The sequence below is a fragment of the Limanda limanda genome, chromosome 12 (genome assembly GCF_963576545.1).
Source record: "Limanda limanda chromosome 12, fLimLim1.1, whole genome shotgun sequence".
Taxonomy (NCBI): Eukaryota; Metazoa; Chordata; class Actinopteri; order Pleuronectiformes; family Pleuronectidae; genus Limanda; species Limanda limanda.
In genome coordinates this window covers 8,862,498-8,877,850 of record NC_083647.1, presented here as the reverse complement: position 1 = coordinate 8,877,850, position 15,353 = coordinate 8,862,498, and the positions used below count along the sequence as shown (strand labels likewise).

The 15,353-nt window shown below is 41.6% G+C and overlaps 1 protein-coding gene across 1 annotated transcript in view; it reads right to left on the bottom strand.

The window, feature by feature from the left end:
- fndc5a (fibronectin type III domain containing 5a) overlaps window positions 1–14,312 on the bottom strand; it is a 49,481-nt gene extending 35,169 nt beyond the window's left edge. The window contains exons 1-2 of the mRNA XM_061082972.1: window positions 14,279–14,312; window positions 13,319–13,380 (exon numbers count right to left, since the gene is read on the bottom strand). Of these exons, the coding sequence (XP_060938955.1) occupies window positions 13,319–13,380; window positions 14,279–14,312 (96 nt within the window). The remainder of the gene's footprint in view (window positions 1–13,318; window positions 13,381–14,278) is intronic.
- Window positions 14,313–15,353: the final 1,041 nt, after the last annotated feature.

Here is a 15,353-nt window from a genome sequence, read left to right as displayed (position 1 = left end):
TTCTAATTATGAAGTGTGTATGTGTCCTAATATACATCATTTTCTAACCTTTCACACTCACTCTCTCTGTACATCTTCCTGCTAATCATCACTGTCCTACTTCTGGTTGTTGAAGTGTGATTTCAAAGAGCTAAATACAGAACAGTGATGGACTGCTGACACTGCCAAAACAAACTGTGATACATGTGCTTTGTCCAATGTGACCATCTACGTTTTAGCTCCATATTCAAAGATCTTTGCCGTTAACAAAATTCAATCACAAAGATTAAGTTATAACTACACTGTTTAAAATACAGATATAAAGTTATAAATACAAATTTTATAATACAGATACAGTGTCTATAAACAGTTGATGTTATTTGTGGTGTATTCCAGTGAGGGGATGGTTGAGATCCAACTGAGACCTGATAAAACGTGCTGTGGCTGCATTTATTATTTTTTTCTAAATAAAATGGAATGTTTATGCACACCATTTCTTAATTTCTTCTTTAAATTCCCTGTATCTCAAGTTCAGCATTAGCAATCGCATGCATGGATCTTGTTTGAGTCTGATTTTAGTAGTAGTGTTTAAATCGATCTGTCCATCTGTACTATTTAGGACCCTGATAAAAGAGGGACTGAAACTTCTACATACATTACAAATGATTTGAGTTGAAGTGATTTCCATGTAGATGTGTGGTGGATATACATTCACATTCCTACAAAATAAATTGGTTGGCTGTCTATACATTTACGTTCATGAATGTAGTCCTATATTAAGTCCCAAATTAAAGCCTCTTGCGATGTTTTAAAAAAAAATCACCGATGCCTGTGAGCATATGAAACACACTGCTAGGATTTCCTGACTGATAATTACAGACACTGTGCTGTAGGATAGAGAAGCACATGTTGGGCTAAAACAAATTCTCTCCAGTCACTTTGAACAAAGCACAAAGACAGATCCGGTGAACTGTCAACAGTTTCCACGCCATCGAGAACTCTCCGACAGCTCTCAATGTCCTGGGCCAACAGAATGTTAATGGTCTTTAAATTCAGCACTCAGCAAACACATAAAGGACTCAGCCCAAGCAAGTAATATGCTTCTGGAAATTGGCCCCACTGATACCTTACAGTCGTCTACATTAAACGAAGATCAAGCAGAAAATCTGCAATAAATCGTATGTCTTTATAGATATTATAGTTTGTCTGCGCTCCAGTTAGTCAGTGTGAGACGCTTACCTCAGTGTTTGTGTGTGTGTGTGCGCCTGTGTTTGTGTTTGGTCAGGGAAAAGGATTTGTATGGCACCTGTAATCATTTTTCAAAAAGAGTAGCAGGTGGCCATGAAGTGGAACATTAGTCTGAAGTTGTCAAGGTTACGCTCAGTTTATCCAGCTCTTTGAAGTGTCCCCCCTGCTAACGCTCTAACTTCAGGAAGCTCTCCCCCCTTTCTGCTCAAATAATGGAAGAAAGACCCAGGTCACACCTGGCATGTGAGTGAAACACTGAGAGCAAAAGGTGGGGATTGATTCCGTGACACACTCGTGGTAAGTGGACTTTTAAACCCTGCAGAACACACACACACACACACACACACACACACACACACACACACACACACACACACACACACACACACACACACACACACACACACACACACACACACACACACACACACACACACACACACACACACACACACACACACACACATTGACTTTTGAAATGTCAGAGCCAGTGGTTATTTTGTTTCTCTGTTTGTTATGTCATTTTTTTTTAGTCTTCTGTAGCCAGGTCTCTTGCATCTTTCATAAATATAGGGCCAGTTTTAAAATTGTAGTTACTGGTGCATAGATGGAGAGGTGATTGCGTTTCAGTTTGAACAGTATTAACACAGTTTAGAATGAGCGAGACATGTGAGATTATGCCAACCAAACAGGTATTAACTCAATTATCACGTTATTTTTGTATTTTGCATTTAAAACATCACTGTTTTTAAATTATCTCTCAAAACTCACTTTTACAAAATTACTTTAGCATTTTACCTATTACTTATGTCTCTCTTATCCTTTTTTATTACATTTTGAATGTTTGATTTAATTGTTTGTTACACAAAACGCCCAAAGTTTTATGAAAAACACCATAATGGAGAAGAAATGTTTTGATTTAACAGAAATGTAGAGCAGAATGTGGAGATGACAAATGTTTGGAAAATAAAGATCTTTAATTGTGCTTCTTGAATTGTGCTTCATAAATTGTTCCCATGCAGCATGAGCATGACGTTATCAGGACGAGTCACAAGGAGCTGCAGGACACGGTGGGAAATAAAGACATGTTGGCTATCTCGCTCAGTCTGCTGCCACCACGACTAAAGAGCTCGGACATTTTTCAAAGGTCAGATAATAACCTCAATCTCGAATATCTCTCTCTCTCTCTCTCTCTCTCTCTCTCTCTCTCTCTCTCTCTCTCTCTCTCTCTTGCTCTCTCGCTCTCTCTCTCTCTCTCTCTCTTGCTCTCTCGCTCTCTCTCTCTCTCTCTATATATGTGTGTGTAATATTTCATGTTAACATAAAGTCCAGTGAATGTTGCAGCCCAGGGTCATTAGTTTGTGCTTGTTTGAGACAATTCCGACATTTTGTTATTTCTTTTAATGCTGAAATTGCTGAGACATGAAGCTCGGCCATTATCACTTCTCACCACAAAGAACTCCATCTGACCAGGCGCTGCGGCCAAAGAGGATTATAAAACTCCAACTCTCAAATCATTTGCAAAACCTGATATAGCATTTTTTCCCCCACAAACACAGAATGGGACAGCAGCTCGGCCACTCTGGCATGAATATATTACACGCACCAATATTTCCTGATGCAAAACTGGAGCTTACCAGGACTTTTCTGCCTGTTCAAAATGAGTTGGGATTATGAGCTCTGGCAGGTCCCTCAGAGGTGAGGACCAGTCCCAAGAGGGGATTTTGTTAGAGGAGAATGATGTAGGGTGGGAGGAAGGATGCAGGGTGTAGGAAGTGAGGGACGGAGGGGTCTTTTTGCAGGATTGGGACTCTGGCCTTGGGAGAGGAGATAACCCTAACCCAAAGGGAAGTTTTGATTGAACCTACAAGACAAGAATTAAAACATATAAATAAGTTTAATTTGCTAGTTTGAAGATTTTGATTGGCACCAACTGATTCTGCTCACACGTGAAGTAACTGTAGCACCCAGATGATTGAGTTTCCTGCTCATAATCCCATTACAAGCGCCGCACATTCACAGCTCATTTTAGCTTTGTGCAAAGACACGCTCCCGTCTGAAAAATGGAGAAAATCTGAATTGGCAGCAGCTCAGTGACTCAAAGCTTCTTATGGGATGACATGGATAACGAAGCTTTGAAAAAATGAATCTGAATGAATATTAATGGCAGCAGGAAGCACAGCCACCTCTGATGGGCCAAAAGTTAACGTCTTTCTCAATCAATGTGCAGAATAATACACTCGCATTTAAGTCTTGAATATTTGATGAAGAGCAATTTTTTGCTACATGTTTTGTTCAGATGTTGGGAAGTATGTCTGTTTGTTTTTATTCAAGCACCTGTGTAAATAAGAAATAAGAAATAAGAAGTCAGGAACACGATTACAGTCATCTGCCTCCTCCCTCTGTCTCCTCCCATCTCCGTCTCAACCTCCACATCCTCTGTGTTTGACTGACTCAGAGGATTTACGGGCTCATTCTTTTTTTTCTTTTTTTTTTAACTTCTTTTTATTTCCTTTTGTCAAATACAGTCATACAGTACATCATTTTTAACATGAAATTAGGTATCACGGGTTACTGGGGTTAACTGTCCATGTATGTCTCGGGTCCAAGCCATCATGATCCAAATATATCAAAATCAAGTTACCGATTAACAATGTCCACAGACACAATACATCTCACGTAACATTACATCAATACATTATTCTGAAATAGTATGACCTGCATATGTCCATTGCTTAAAAGGGAAAACAAAGGGAAAACAAAAGCAATATATATATATATATTTTGCTCATATCAGATGGAAATGTAGAGCAATCGGGGACCAGTTGTTTTTAAAAACATCTGTTTTCAGTTGTAATAGTGCAGTCAAGTATTCCATCCTGTACATATTTTGAATTCTACCCCTCCGTTGGGTTATTTTGGGGGGCTGTGGCTTCAGCCAGATGGCTGTTATTGCTTTATTTGCTATTAAAGAAGGACTCTCAGAAGTTTTGTCTGGCTATTTTCTTCAAGGTTATCAGGCAGTATCCCTAAAATGAAGTGTGATGGTTCTAACGGTATGTCTATAAATAAACAAGTTTTTATTTCCTTTTGTATTTTTTGCCAGTATTCTGATAGCTTTGGACATTCCCAAAATATATGTGTATGGTCTCCCACCTTGCCACAACCCCTCCAACATTGTGCTGATGTGATGCTCCATTTGGAAGTTATAAGTGGAGTTCTGAAGTATCTCATTTTAAGCTTCCATCCAAATTCCTTCCAGTTAGGACTACTGGTTACTCTGTGTCCCTATTCGAATGATTTTTCCCATTGTTCATCAGAAATTGTTATTTTCATCTCTAGTTCCCATTTTTCTTTAATATCCAAATTATTCTCCTTTAGTTCTTCCTGCAATATCCTGTATAAATGTGATATGAACTTTGCTTTCACTGTTCCTTGAATTGCCAACATGAAGAAGTGTTCCATTTTGGATGGTGGTGAGCAGAGCTTTTCCCATTCTTGATATGTATGTAAATAATGTCTTATTTGTAAATATCTGTAGAAGTCTTGGGTTGGTAACTCATATTTCTCTTTAAGCTGTTCAAATGACTTCAGTACACCTCCCTTGAACAACTGGTCCAATACTACTATTCCCATCTCTCCCCATCGTTCAAAACACCTGTCCAGTCTAGAAGGAAGAAATTCTGAGTTACTTGCTATTCTCATAGCTCTGGATATAGTCATGGGGAGTTTTAATTTTTTCCTCACAACTGACCATATTAACATATAACTGAGTATTTTTTATCCATATATAAGTAATCTTATTCTTCCAACGGTGGTCTGAATTCAGGAATGGGAATGAGTCCAGTGGTGTGTCTGGGCATTCACTTTGTTCCATTCCTACCCATATAGTGTCTGTTTCTTGAGATACCCAAGCAATCATTGCTCGTAATTGGGCTGCCCAGTAATATTTTTTCAGGTCAGGCAAGTTCAGGCCTCCGTTGTCTTGTGGACATACGGGCTCATTCTTGACATTCAGTTTCTCCCAGTGACCACAAGAGCATCTTGTCTCTCTGATTTTTATTTGGGTTTAGAATCGTCTTCCCTCATTTATTTATCATCATGTTTCATTTTGGCACTGCATTCATCTCTTCTTCGTTTCTTCTCTTACTTTATGATATCATCTTGCAATATTGAATATGTTTGCCCACATACCAGAGAGCAAGATATAGAGCAGGTCAGGACTGCACAGCCTGTTCATTGAGGAAATCACGCCATCCACCTCGATAACGACCACAGTGAATCAGCCCATGAATGGGACAGCCATTGGTGTTCGCCATCACGGTCAGCACTTCTGCCATTAACTAACCCTACGAGCGGATTATAAAACTGTAGTAGAGGCTGATTGTGTGGAAACGAGTGTCACAGCCTCCTGCTCCCAGGTTCTCCTCGACCAAATGATTTCATTTGGTGGAACAGTTACAGCGGAGAGGGAGCATTTCTTCCCAGAGTGGAGAAGTCAATTTAATTGGCAACGTTTTGCATCACAGAGCACAATTTCATAGCTGTTCTTCTCTTTCATATTTATTCCTCATTGGAAGAACGTTTTTCTGCAGCAGCTATTCATAATAAACTGCAATCTTAACTTCAATGAGGAGGACTTAATGTTTACTTTCTTAGAGGAAGGGACAGACCTGCTTGTTGTGCGTTGGAGAGAGGACGAAAGTAAACCATTCCGCTTTATGTGTTGTCCGTGAAATGGTCTATGCGCTATAAACTTTTTATTGATTTTTGAGATGAGTGAAAGTGCTGTCCTAACATAGAGAGATGGTTTTCCCTACCTTTATCTTTGAATTTTTTTTTTCCCTCCTCAGCTCTTGGGAGTTGAACTTTATAGTGATCTCAAATAACAGAGACAGTAGTTCCTTTGAATTAAAATTATAAGAGCAGAAGAAATGAAATGCCGGCTCAGGTAATTCCCTGTGGGAGTGTGAGCAACTGAACACTCTGATTCATGGCCCAATAAGGAAAACCTCTCACTTTCAGCGCTCCTCTGTTGGCCCAGTGATGTTCTGCCTTCGCCCAGCACTGCTGATGATCTACCATCCAAACCAGAATTGGCATTTGCAAAAGTGTGCATCAAACTCCCCATCGAGATCCACCACTTGTAAGAGCTCAAAGTGTGCACAGATCATCTGAGATGAGACGGCAGAGATTGACTTGAAAAAATCCCTACGCTGCCACAATGTTTCTTGATCTACAATGTCATTGAAGTTCCGACGCTCAAAGAAAGCGCTCAGCAAAACGACTGCAGAAAAAAAGAGGCTGACATCATCTATTTCCTTTTGATGAATATTCATAAAGCAGGAGAAGTGGTGACGAGCCGGCCGTGACGGCATTGATGTAAACGGAAAGAGGAACTTGGTGGACAAGTCTGTCCTTTAGCTTTAAGTGCTATTTTATGGGTGTATATTTGTGTCTGTGTGTGTGTGGACAAGGAAGACATAATGAATGTACACATTTGACAAGCGTGTCAGTGGTTTGTGACAGGAGGGAGGTCATTGTATTCTCCAGCTGTCATGACCAGTGATGTCACACACAACACAACTCGTCGACATACAGGCCAAGAAACATGGGAAAGAATTACAAGATGTAATAATACAAGAAGAAGAATACAAGCAAACCATAACAGGGGAGAATAAAAACAAACTCTGTGCAGCACTGTAGGCGTGTGGGCAGACTCACAAGCTTGAGTAACACAATTACTGAAACACCGAGGGGCTCATTTGCCTGAAACAGTGCATCAGCTGCTGTATTCTGTAGTGCTCCTCTCACATCCTGCCTCGTCTTCCTGCTGGGGTGCTGCTCTCAAAAAGTCACCCGTGTGTGTTATGAGTGTGTGTTTTTGTGTGCGCGTCTTACAGCTGTGAGACACTCCAAGGATGCTGATCAGCTGTGATCTGCTGACCGCCCTTCTCACTCGGGGGGTCTTTACACTTCATCTCATCTTCTTTTTCACGCTCACACCTGCCTGGTGTTACCTTGGGTTTGCACCACTAGGATCATTTTTGGTTAAAGTCCTTAGTCGTTCAAACTTTGGTTTAACATGATCAAAATGGGGGTGCTTTTAAAGATTGCAGTATTTTATGGCCATGAATTTAGTTGTATTGTTTAGCCTCATAATGACACACAAATACACACACACACACTCACTCGGACACACCCACATCCATTTATACTGACATACATACTGATATACAGATATACAAATTATGTTGTCCAGTTATCTGCTACTGCTGCCTCAGGCAGTGTGTTATCTGTTTTCAACACAAGCATAGGCCCCCAGACAGACAGACAGACAGACACACACACACACCTAGATGACAAACATTGATTGTGCGATATTTTAGTGAAAAAGACAGAAACATTTTTTACATGACACAAACACGCACACAAACAAACATACACACACACAAACACACACACACAAACACAAACACACACACGCACACACTCGCACACCTGAATGACAAACGTTTTTTGTGCCATATTTTAGTGAAAAAGACAGAAACGTTTTTAACATGAGACACACACGCACACACACACACACACACACACACACACACACATACACACACACACACACACACACACAGGGCCGATACAAATTACCTCCACACAGAGGAGAAGCTGGAGGAGCAGCCTCTAACTCTCTGTTTGCTATTTCTCCGTGCATTGTGGCTGTGGCAGGCCAGTAAATTGAGTGCATCTACACAGAGCAGATCCCCACACATCCCACCTCACTGTGGCAGCAGCCGCCCCATCTTCTTCTTCACCTGTCACACTGTGCCTGTTTCAATCTAAAGGAGCACTAAGCACTGGTGTTCATCACAGAGCAGAGATTTCCTTCACGGTGAGGTACTGTGGATTCTCACAAATGCAGACACTGTCACAGATGCAGATGTTTAAACAGATGCAGATGTAGACACTAACACAGATGCAGATGCAGACACTGACACAAACACAAACACAAACACAGACGTAGAGACAGACAAAGATGCAGAAGCGGACGCAGATTCAAATGTAGATACAGATGCTGGCGCAGACTCTGAAACAGATGTAGACACAATCAGACAGAGACAAAGATGCTAATGCAGAAGCAGGTGCAGACTTAACAGAGAGGTAGGCTCAGACAATGATACGGAAACAGGGACAGGGACACAGGGACAGAGGGACAGAGGGACAGAGGGACACAGGGACACAGGGGACAGGGACTTGGTCACTCAGACACAGATGCAGACACGGATGCAGACAGAGAGGCAGATGTTGAGGCAGGCAGAGACACAGACACAGGGGACACAGACAAAGACGTGTGTTTGTGCTTGTATCAAACGTTCTCTGTGTTTGTCCAACCCTGAAATCACAAAGGAACCTGACTTTCACACTGACATTTTCATACCTGTCTAACCATGGCAAAATCCAATCCTGTGTGGAATCTTCCCTGTTCTATGGAGACATGAGGAACAAAATAAAACAAAAGAATCACATTTGGGCCATTGACTTAAACATCAGAATACTGAGCTTGTGTGAATTCAAGCAAACAGCTGAGCTGAGGCACAAGTCCGAAATTAACCTTGTGCCTGACAACGTGTTTTTCGTGGCCTACTCCCTGTGATTTAACAGGTCTCTGGTTACTATCACCACCTCTGTCTTTCATCCCTCTCTCCTCTATCTGTTGCTTCCAGTTGCATACTCCAGCAAACAAGTGTTTTTCCATCTGTGTATAGTAGTAGAGGAAGAGAATCGTTTCGGTATTAAAGAAAGCCAGCCCATCAGGGAGCAGCGACGGGCAAAGCACCAATGCTCACTTCAAGGTGTGAGTTGAACGCTGGCCTCTATTCGACAGGTTCTTTCTCTCAGAACGCCTCCTCAGTCCAACCTCTGATGTAACAGGTCACTTTCACACGCCCACACTCTGTAACACCCTGTTGTTCTTCCTTAATTGAACTGGAGTTGGTCACAATTGTGCAGTTATACTACCAGAAGTAGTAAAGCGACTGGTACAGAAGTATTTTGTCCATTTTGGTTTGATTTTGGAGGAAAACGTCTAAAACAAAACTTAACTGAAAATATTTGAATAGATTTTTTAAATGCAGCTGACCTCTATAGTGGAAAGATGAAAAGTTGTTGCTGTTCTGTGGAACGACAGGAGTCGTGGACAAAACAGTGGGAAAACCAGTTGGTTTATTCTATATTTTTGTTACAGAATCAAAATCCCATGAGCATACAAAGAACTGATACTTTTAAGAAGTATTTCCTGTGTACTCCATACATTGTATATTAAGACGAACAACCATGACCGCTCGACAAAAGTGAAACCAAAACATCTCAATTGCTCCCTGGTAGCTGTCTGCAGTATAGATTAGCAGCCCTGTCTAAACCATGTTAGTGAATGGGACATGGACAAAACTAAAAAGGCAAACTTTCATCAACAACATTTTTTCTCAAAGACGGTTTCTTTCATTTTAGGTAGTTCTTAATTATCACACTGATGTTTGTTTGTGTTCATTCTTCTGGTTCTTTAGTTATTTGATGCTGAAAATACAAAGTCAAGATTTACAGCTGAGACCGACTCAATATTTTGGCTTCACTGCTGGATAGTGGGAGTAAGGTGACTGGTTCTGAATTAATTTGACAGCATCCTGCAGATCAGCGTACTGTGCTCTCGTGGAGAAACCTCTGCATCTAAGAATTTAATTCCAAAGAACACTTAATTTTGCTTCCCACTAATGATATAACCAGGCCTATTGAGCAGTACTACTATATCGGCATGATTCATGCCCATTCCAAAGTGACATTCATGATGAGCGGAAATGAACTACAGATAAGAGTGTGGATATCCAACCTGAACCTGTCAAGACCCAACAGGTTCAAATACATGTAAAAAAAAGATTTTTGGGCTGGGTCGGTCGCGTCGGCTGGACAGATTTTTTCCACTGAACATGTCTTTAACTGGGGAAAACAAGCAGTAACCATTGCATGTCAGGGACAGGGTAACATAAACTGGGTAGCTTACATTTGCAGCATCTGGCCCGGGTCAGTTTCAGACACAGCAAATAGAAAGCCTGTCGGGTTTGGGTCAGGGTCGGTTATTTTTCTCTTGGGCTTTGACAGGTTCAGACAGAAACGTATGGCCACATGGGAGAAAAGGAGTAGAAGACGAAATGTATAATGGCTACGCAAACCTGTTGCGAGGTAACATGGCATGTATTGCTAGGTAGTGATTATTTGAGAATATTTGAGGGCTCTATGCAAACCGACTCATCTGGTATCAACAATCAAACCATTGTCAAAGTGACTGAAAGGCCATTTTTCACCTTTCAGAAGTTTGATATGGGTATTGACTGAAGCTCCTGACCTGTGTCTATATGTTTTTTGTGAATCACTCTGCAACCACCTGATTGGCCACATTAAATTCTTGCTGGGAAGTGATAAAGTCTTTGTTTCAGTGAAACATCAGTATTCCGGGGACGCTCAGTCGGAAACTGAAAGAATTGAAACATGAACTCCCTGCTGCTCTGCTGATAAGAGGAAAAGGACTGAGAGAGAATGAAAATGATCTGACCATAATTTCTGTCACAAACTTCTATGGTCAGCAAAGAGTATGATGCCATTCATCACGATGACTTATGTGATTATGCATTAAAGTCTCACATTTAATTTTTATTAGCAAGAAACCATTCCGGGCCTGATCAGTCAAGTGCAACCACAGATTTTATTTTCATTGTCACATCTTTATTTGTGTCTTCCCATTAACATCCTGTCCCACTTATTCTTAACGATTATTGTTCTTTTTCCCATTTTATACATCACAATTTTAAATTTAACTCATTTGATTCAATGATAAACATCTGCTTTTATTTAAAAAAATTAGCCATTCATTCAGATTATGGTATAGAGGCCACATTTGAAACAACTTTCTTGCTCTCCATCCTTTTCTTTTCTTCCTCATTGTCTTTGTGTGTCCCCGGCTATTTGACATAATTCAGCACAGGGCTGACAAAGACCTGCCTGCTGCAAGCTGATACAGCCACAGAGCACGGCTCCAGCTTCACCTCTCTGATGTTTGGCCACACACATACCCACAATAAATCCTCTTTATATTAAGAGTGTAGCAGGGGATGAAATGCAGAAAGCAGAAGGAATTGCTGCATTAATAGTTTTCCTTTGCTTGGCCACAGATCAGACGAGTGAAGGAGTTTCAGTAGAAGATGGAGAAGGAACACAGATTTCAATTTGTGGAAAGAAAGGAGGAGAGCAGCGCCTTTAGAGACAGACGAAGGTCCACAGACAATGATGGATGTACACAGACGGTGGGCGACATTGAAAAATGGTCGGATGAGAATTGATCTTGAGGTGACACATACTGATGGCAGCAGGCAGAGAGCGAGGGATTAACAAAAAGAAGGGAAAGAGGAGGATGTGCGAGATTAACCCGAGTCACCAGGTCAGTGGAAGTGAGTTTCACGCTCTGCAGTTGAGCCACGTGTGTGTGAGACAAACACACAACCTGCAAGCAGTTTTATGCTCCCAGAAGCTACTGACATACAAACATAAATGGATTTTTTTTTTTAAGTCAGCTCAATTCACTCAGGAGAGCGTGAGAAGAGATGCATCTTCACACTGGGGCTATTTCTAATCAGAATATACATGTTACAATATTTGCAAGATGTGCACAGCGGAACACTGTGATGTTTGTGGTGTTGTCTGTCAAGGTTTGCAAGATACGTTTATTATTATATCATAAATATCCTCTTTGTATGAAAGAGTAAAGATGAAAAGGATTGTCTCCATGCTGATGACAGACAGTGGCTGAAGGCATGTTATGTGTGTGAACACCTTAAAGGGATTTTCTTCAACTTTGGTACAAACAGTTGGTTGGTTTTGTTGGTTAGTTATTAGATTTTGATCAAGGTCTTGTTGACTGTGACCTCACAACACTGGCAGTCATAGGTAAAAGGTTACAGCGACCTCATATGAGTCTTGAGAAAAATACTCCACTGGATGCTGGAGGAATACATCTGCAGGATGGTAATTCTAGTTCTTTTATAAAATAATATTAAATATTTATTTCAAAGGACAATAATGAGAAACACATTATCTCATGTCTATACTCCCATTTGAAAAAAAAGTTTGTACAGCACATGTATAGATGTATGCACACATACAGCCAAGCATATATTTGAGATATATAAACTCGTATTTATATTACAAGTGCATGTGTGCATCTTGTAAACATTTCCATCTCATTTGTAAAACTGAATACTTAAAGCAGAGGAAAAAGGCCAAACCTGCAACACTCAATATTATTCACAGGCTGAGCTGTATAACAAAGGCTGGGATATTGGGCCCAGCACAGCCGCTGTGGTGAGCTTGTCCTCTTCACGTCACATGGACCAAAACCTCCGCAGGAGACAGACGGGACGAACAAATGTCACCAGTTATATGCAGACATTTGAATATAACTTTGTGCAGGAATGCCTTTCCTGTGCCTTTCCTGTCTCTCGCTGTTTGGAATCCCAGCTCTGCAGTGGGCCTTTAAACTAAATACCTAAAGAAGTAATATACTTAAACCCTGTGGGTGCCATAAATACACCTCTTTGCACAACCTTTTCCATTAGGTGAATATGCAAATAACATGGGAAACGCTGAAGCAATTAAGAAAAGTGAAGTACCTCAGTTTGGTCAGGGTGATCGCAGTGAAGATGAAGTGCCTCTTATTTAATGTGTCCAAGCTCAATAAAGTAGTCATTAGCAGGTGATGAATAACAAGAGCTGTCTTTAACCATCAGAAGCACATCTCTGTCTTATATGACTCATAAACCACGTACAGTGCGGATAGGACATCCATCAGGCAGGCAATCAATCCTTCAGTCATTTCGACCCACTCAGGAGGACTAAGAGGCACATTGCTGGAGCAGTGTGCCAGGCTGTCAACCTGTCAATGTCACTGGTAAAATATACTGTGGTGCACTCGGGCTGCTGTGTGAATGATGAGGAACACAATTGCAAAGTGGAGTTTGGCACTGGAGCGAGGTTATCCCCGTGTGACCTCCTGTTGCTGAGGCTCTTTAGCCAAAAGCAAGCGGATGCTGTAATTGGAGCAAGTGGAGGCTGAGACCGAGAAGAGCGATGTTGTCCATAGAACAGGAATAAAGAACGCACAGCATCAGATTGTTGTCCCGTTCAAATGCTTCTTTGTTGTTTTTAAAGCGCAGGGGAGCAGCAGAAAGCCAAACTTCAATAGGACGGCAGTGTCATGTGGCTGAGTGACTCAGCGACTTTAATGAGGGTGTCTGTCGAAACAAAGGGCTTTTCTTCTGATGTCGGCTTTTGTCTTCTGACAGCCGTTTCAAAGCCGCATTATTTTATGGCGACTTGATGTTTGATCTCCAATGATTCATCCTCGCCTCAGATCCATCCATCAGGATAATTTCAGAAATCAAAAGTTCTTATCGCATCATTATTTTGTTAAAGTGGAGCTGCTCTTTGTAACGACTACGGATCATGTCCAAGTGAGCCCAAGTGAGAATGAAGAAGGAGATTCTCCTAATTTCCAAGTGAGTGGGTGTGTTGATAACGTTTCTTACACACTCCAGACAAAAAGACAAAAACAATAAGCAAAACGAACTATAGAGCCATTTAGAAGACACCAACGTCAAGAGCTGCTGCAGTTGCCAATGTGTTGTAAACAAAAGCCCAGAAGAACACCGCAAGCAGAATTACTAAGTCACGTCCTGGCTCTGCCTGCTGCACCAACCCTCATTTGAACACTCTAGAGATTTCTGTATTGTCGGAAAAACACGTCTGTGCGAAGAATATCCTCCTTTTTGTTGTTCATTGCAAGCTCTGGACAAAGACCAGACTTATTGTGCAGACATGCTCTGGAGTTCATGTCTGAAGTCAGCTCGAGAAACAAAAGCGTGCTCTGAACTCTGTGGCATCTTTCCTCACAAAGTTTCTCTGACTAAACAGAGCTTTGCTCATGATGGTCACCTCCACACCCCCTGACCTGCCTTCCCAATCGCGCCGGACACCGACGCCATCTGCTTCAATCGCCCTAATGAAGCACGTCTTTCTCTGCAGGTCCTCAGAGACACAACCTCCACACAGGCCTAATCAACCTTAGCCTCATACAGAAAGCCTCAGCCACTCTGGCGGCATCCGGCCTTGTCTGAGCCCGGATTGGTCACTTCATCACCACCAGGCGCCTAATAAACTCGAGGATGGAGGGCAGAGACAGGAGAGGCAGCAGGGAAATAAGGTAAAACCACCATCATCGGCCCTTTGTACTAATAAAGAGACTCTAATGAAAGTGGCTCTTTTGTTCCACATCATCGGGTACACATGGAAGAGGGGACTCAGCGGTCGCAGTGATCTGACCACTTTAACATTCAGCTCTGGGATAAAGGATCTAGCAGTGATCCTTTTGGGAGGTCTTTTCTTATATGCCAGCACCGTATTAAGCTCTCATTTTTAACTGATTGGTTCCTTTGGGCTCCGATGGCCGTGGCGCCACACTTTGCAGTCTCTCATTCTGCAAATGCAAAATGGAAGTTTCTTAGCGCAGGCAGCTCTTTCTGTGCTCCGTGTCAACTGGGAAAGTCACATTCATTCAACATCAGACGGTGCTCCCTGATCGCAGAAGAGTTTTGTGTACGTGCAGGATGGTTAATGATCTTTATTACAAAAAAAAAGTAATTTACTGATGATGATGATGATGATGAGTTACTAAGAAACAGTGATTGGCTGGGATATATCTCCCATTTCAATGAGGAGAAAAAAATCACTGAGAAGTGGCCCTGAAGAGTACTGTTACAGCACAGTTCCTACATTATAATCAAGCTTATTTATCATTTATATAACCTTCATCCCACCACTCAACCTGCCCCTCCACATGCCAGATTGTGGCTATAATATAGTCCCTCCTGTTCTTCCTTACAGAAGAACAGGAGTCTGAGAACTGGGACGTTCTCAGACTCGTAAGACTTTCCCTGTAGCCATCTGTTGTCTCACTGATGATCCTTCCAGTGGATAATTCATTTTTGACTGGAGATGCCAGAGGGAAGCTAGTCAGGTTAGATCTT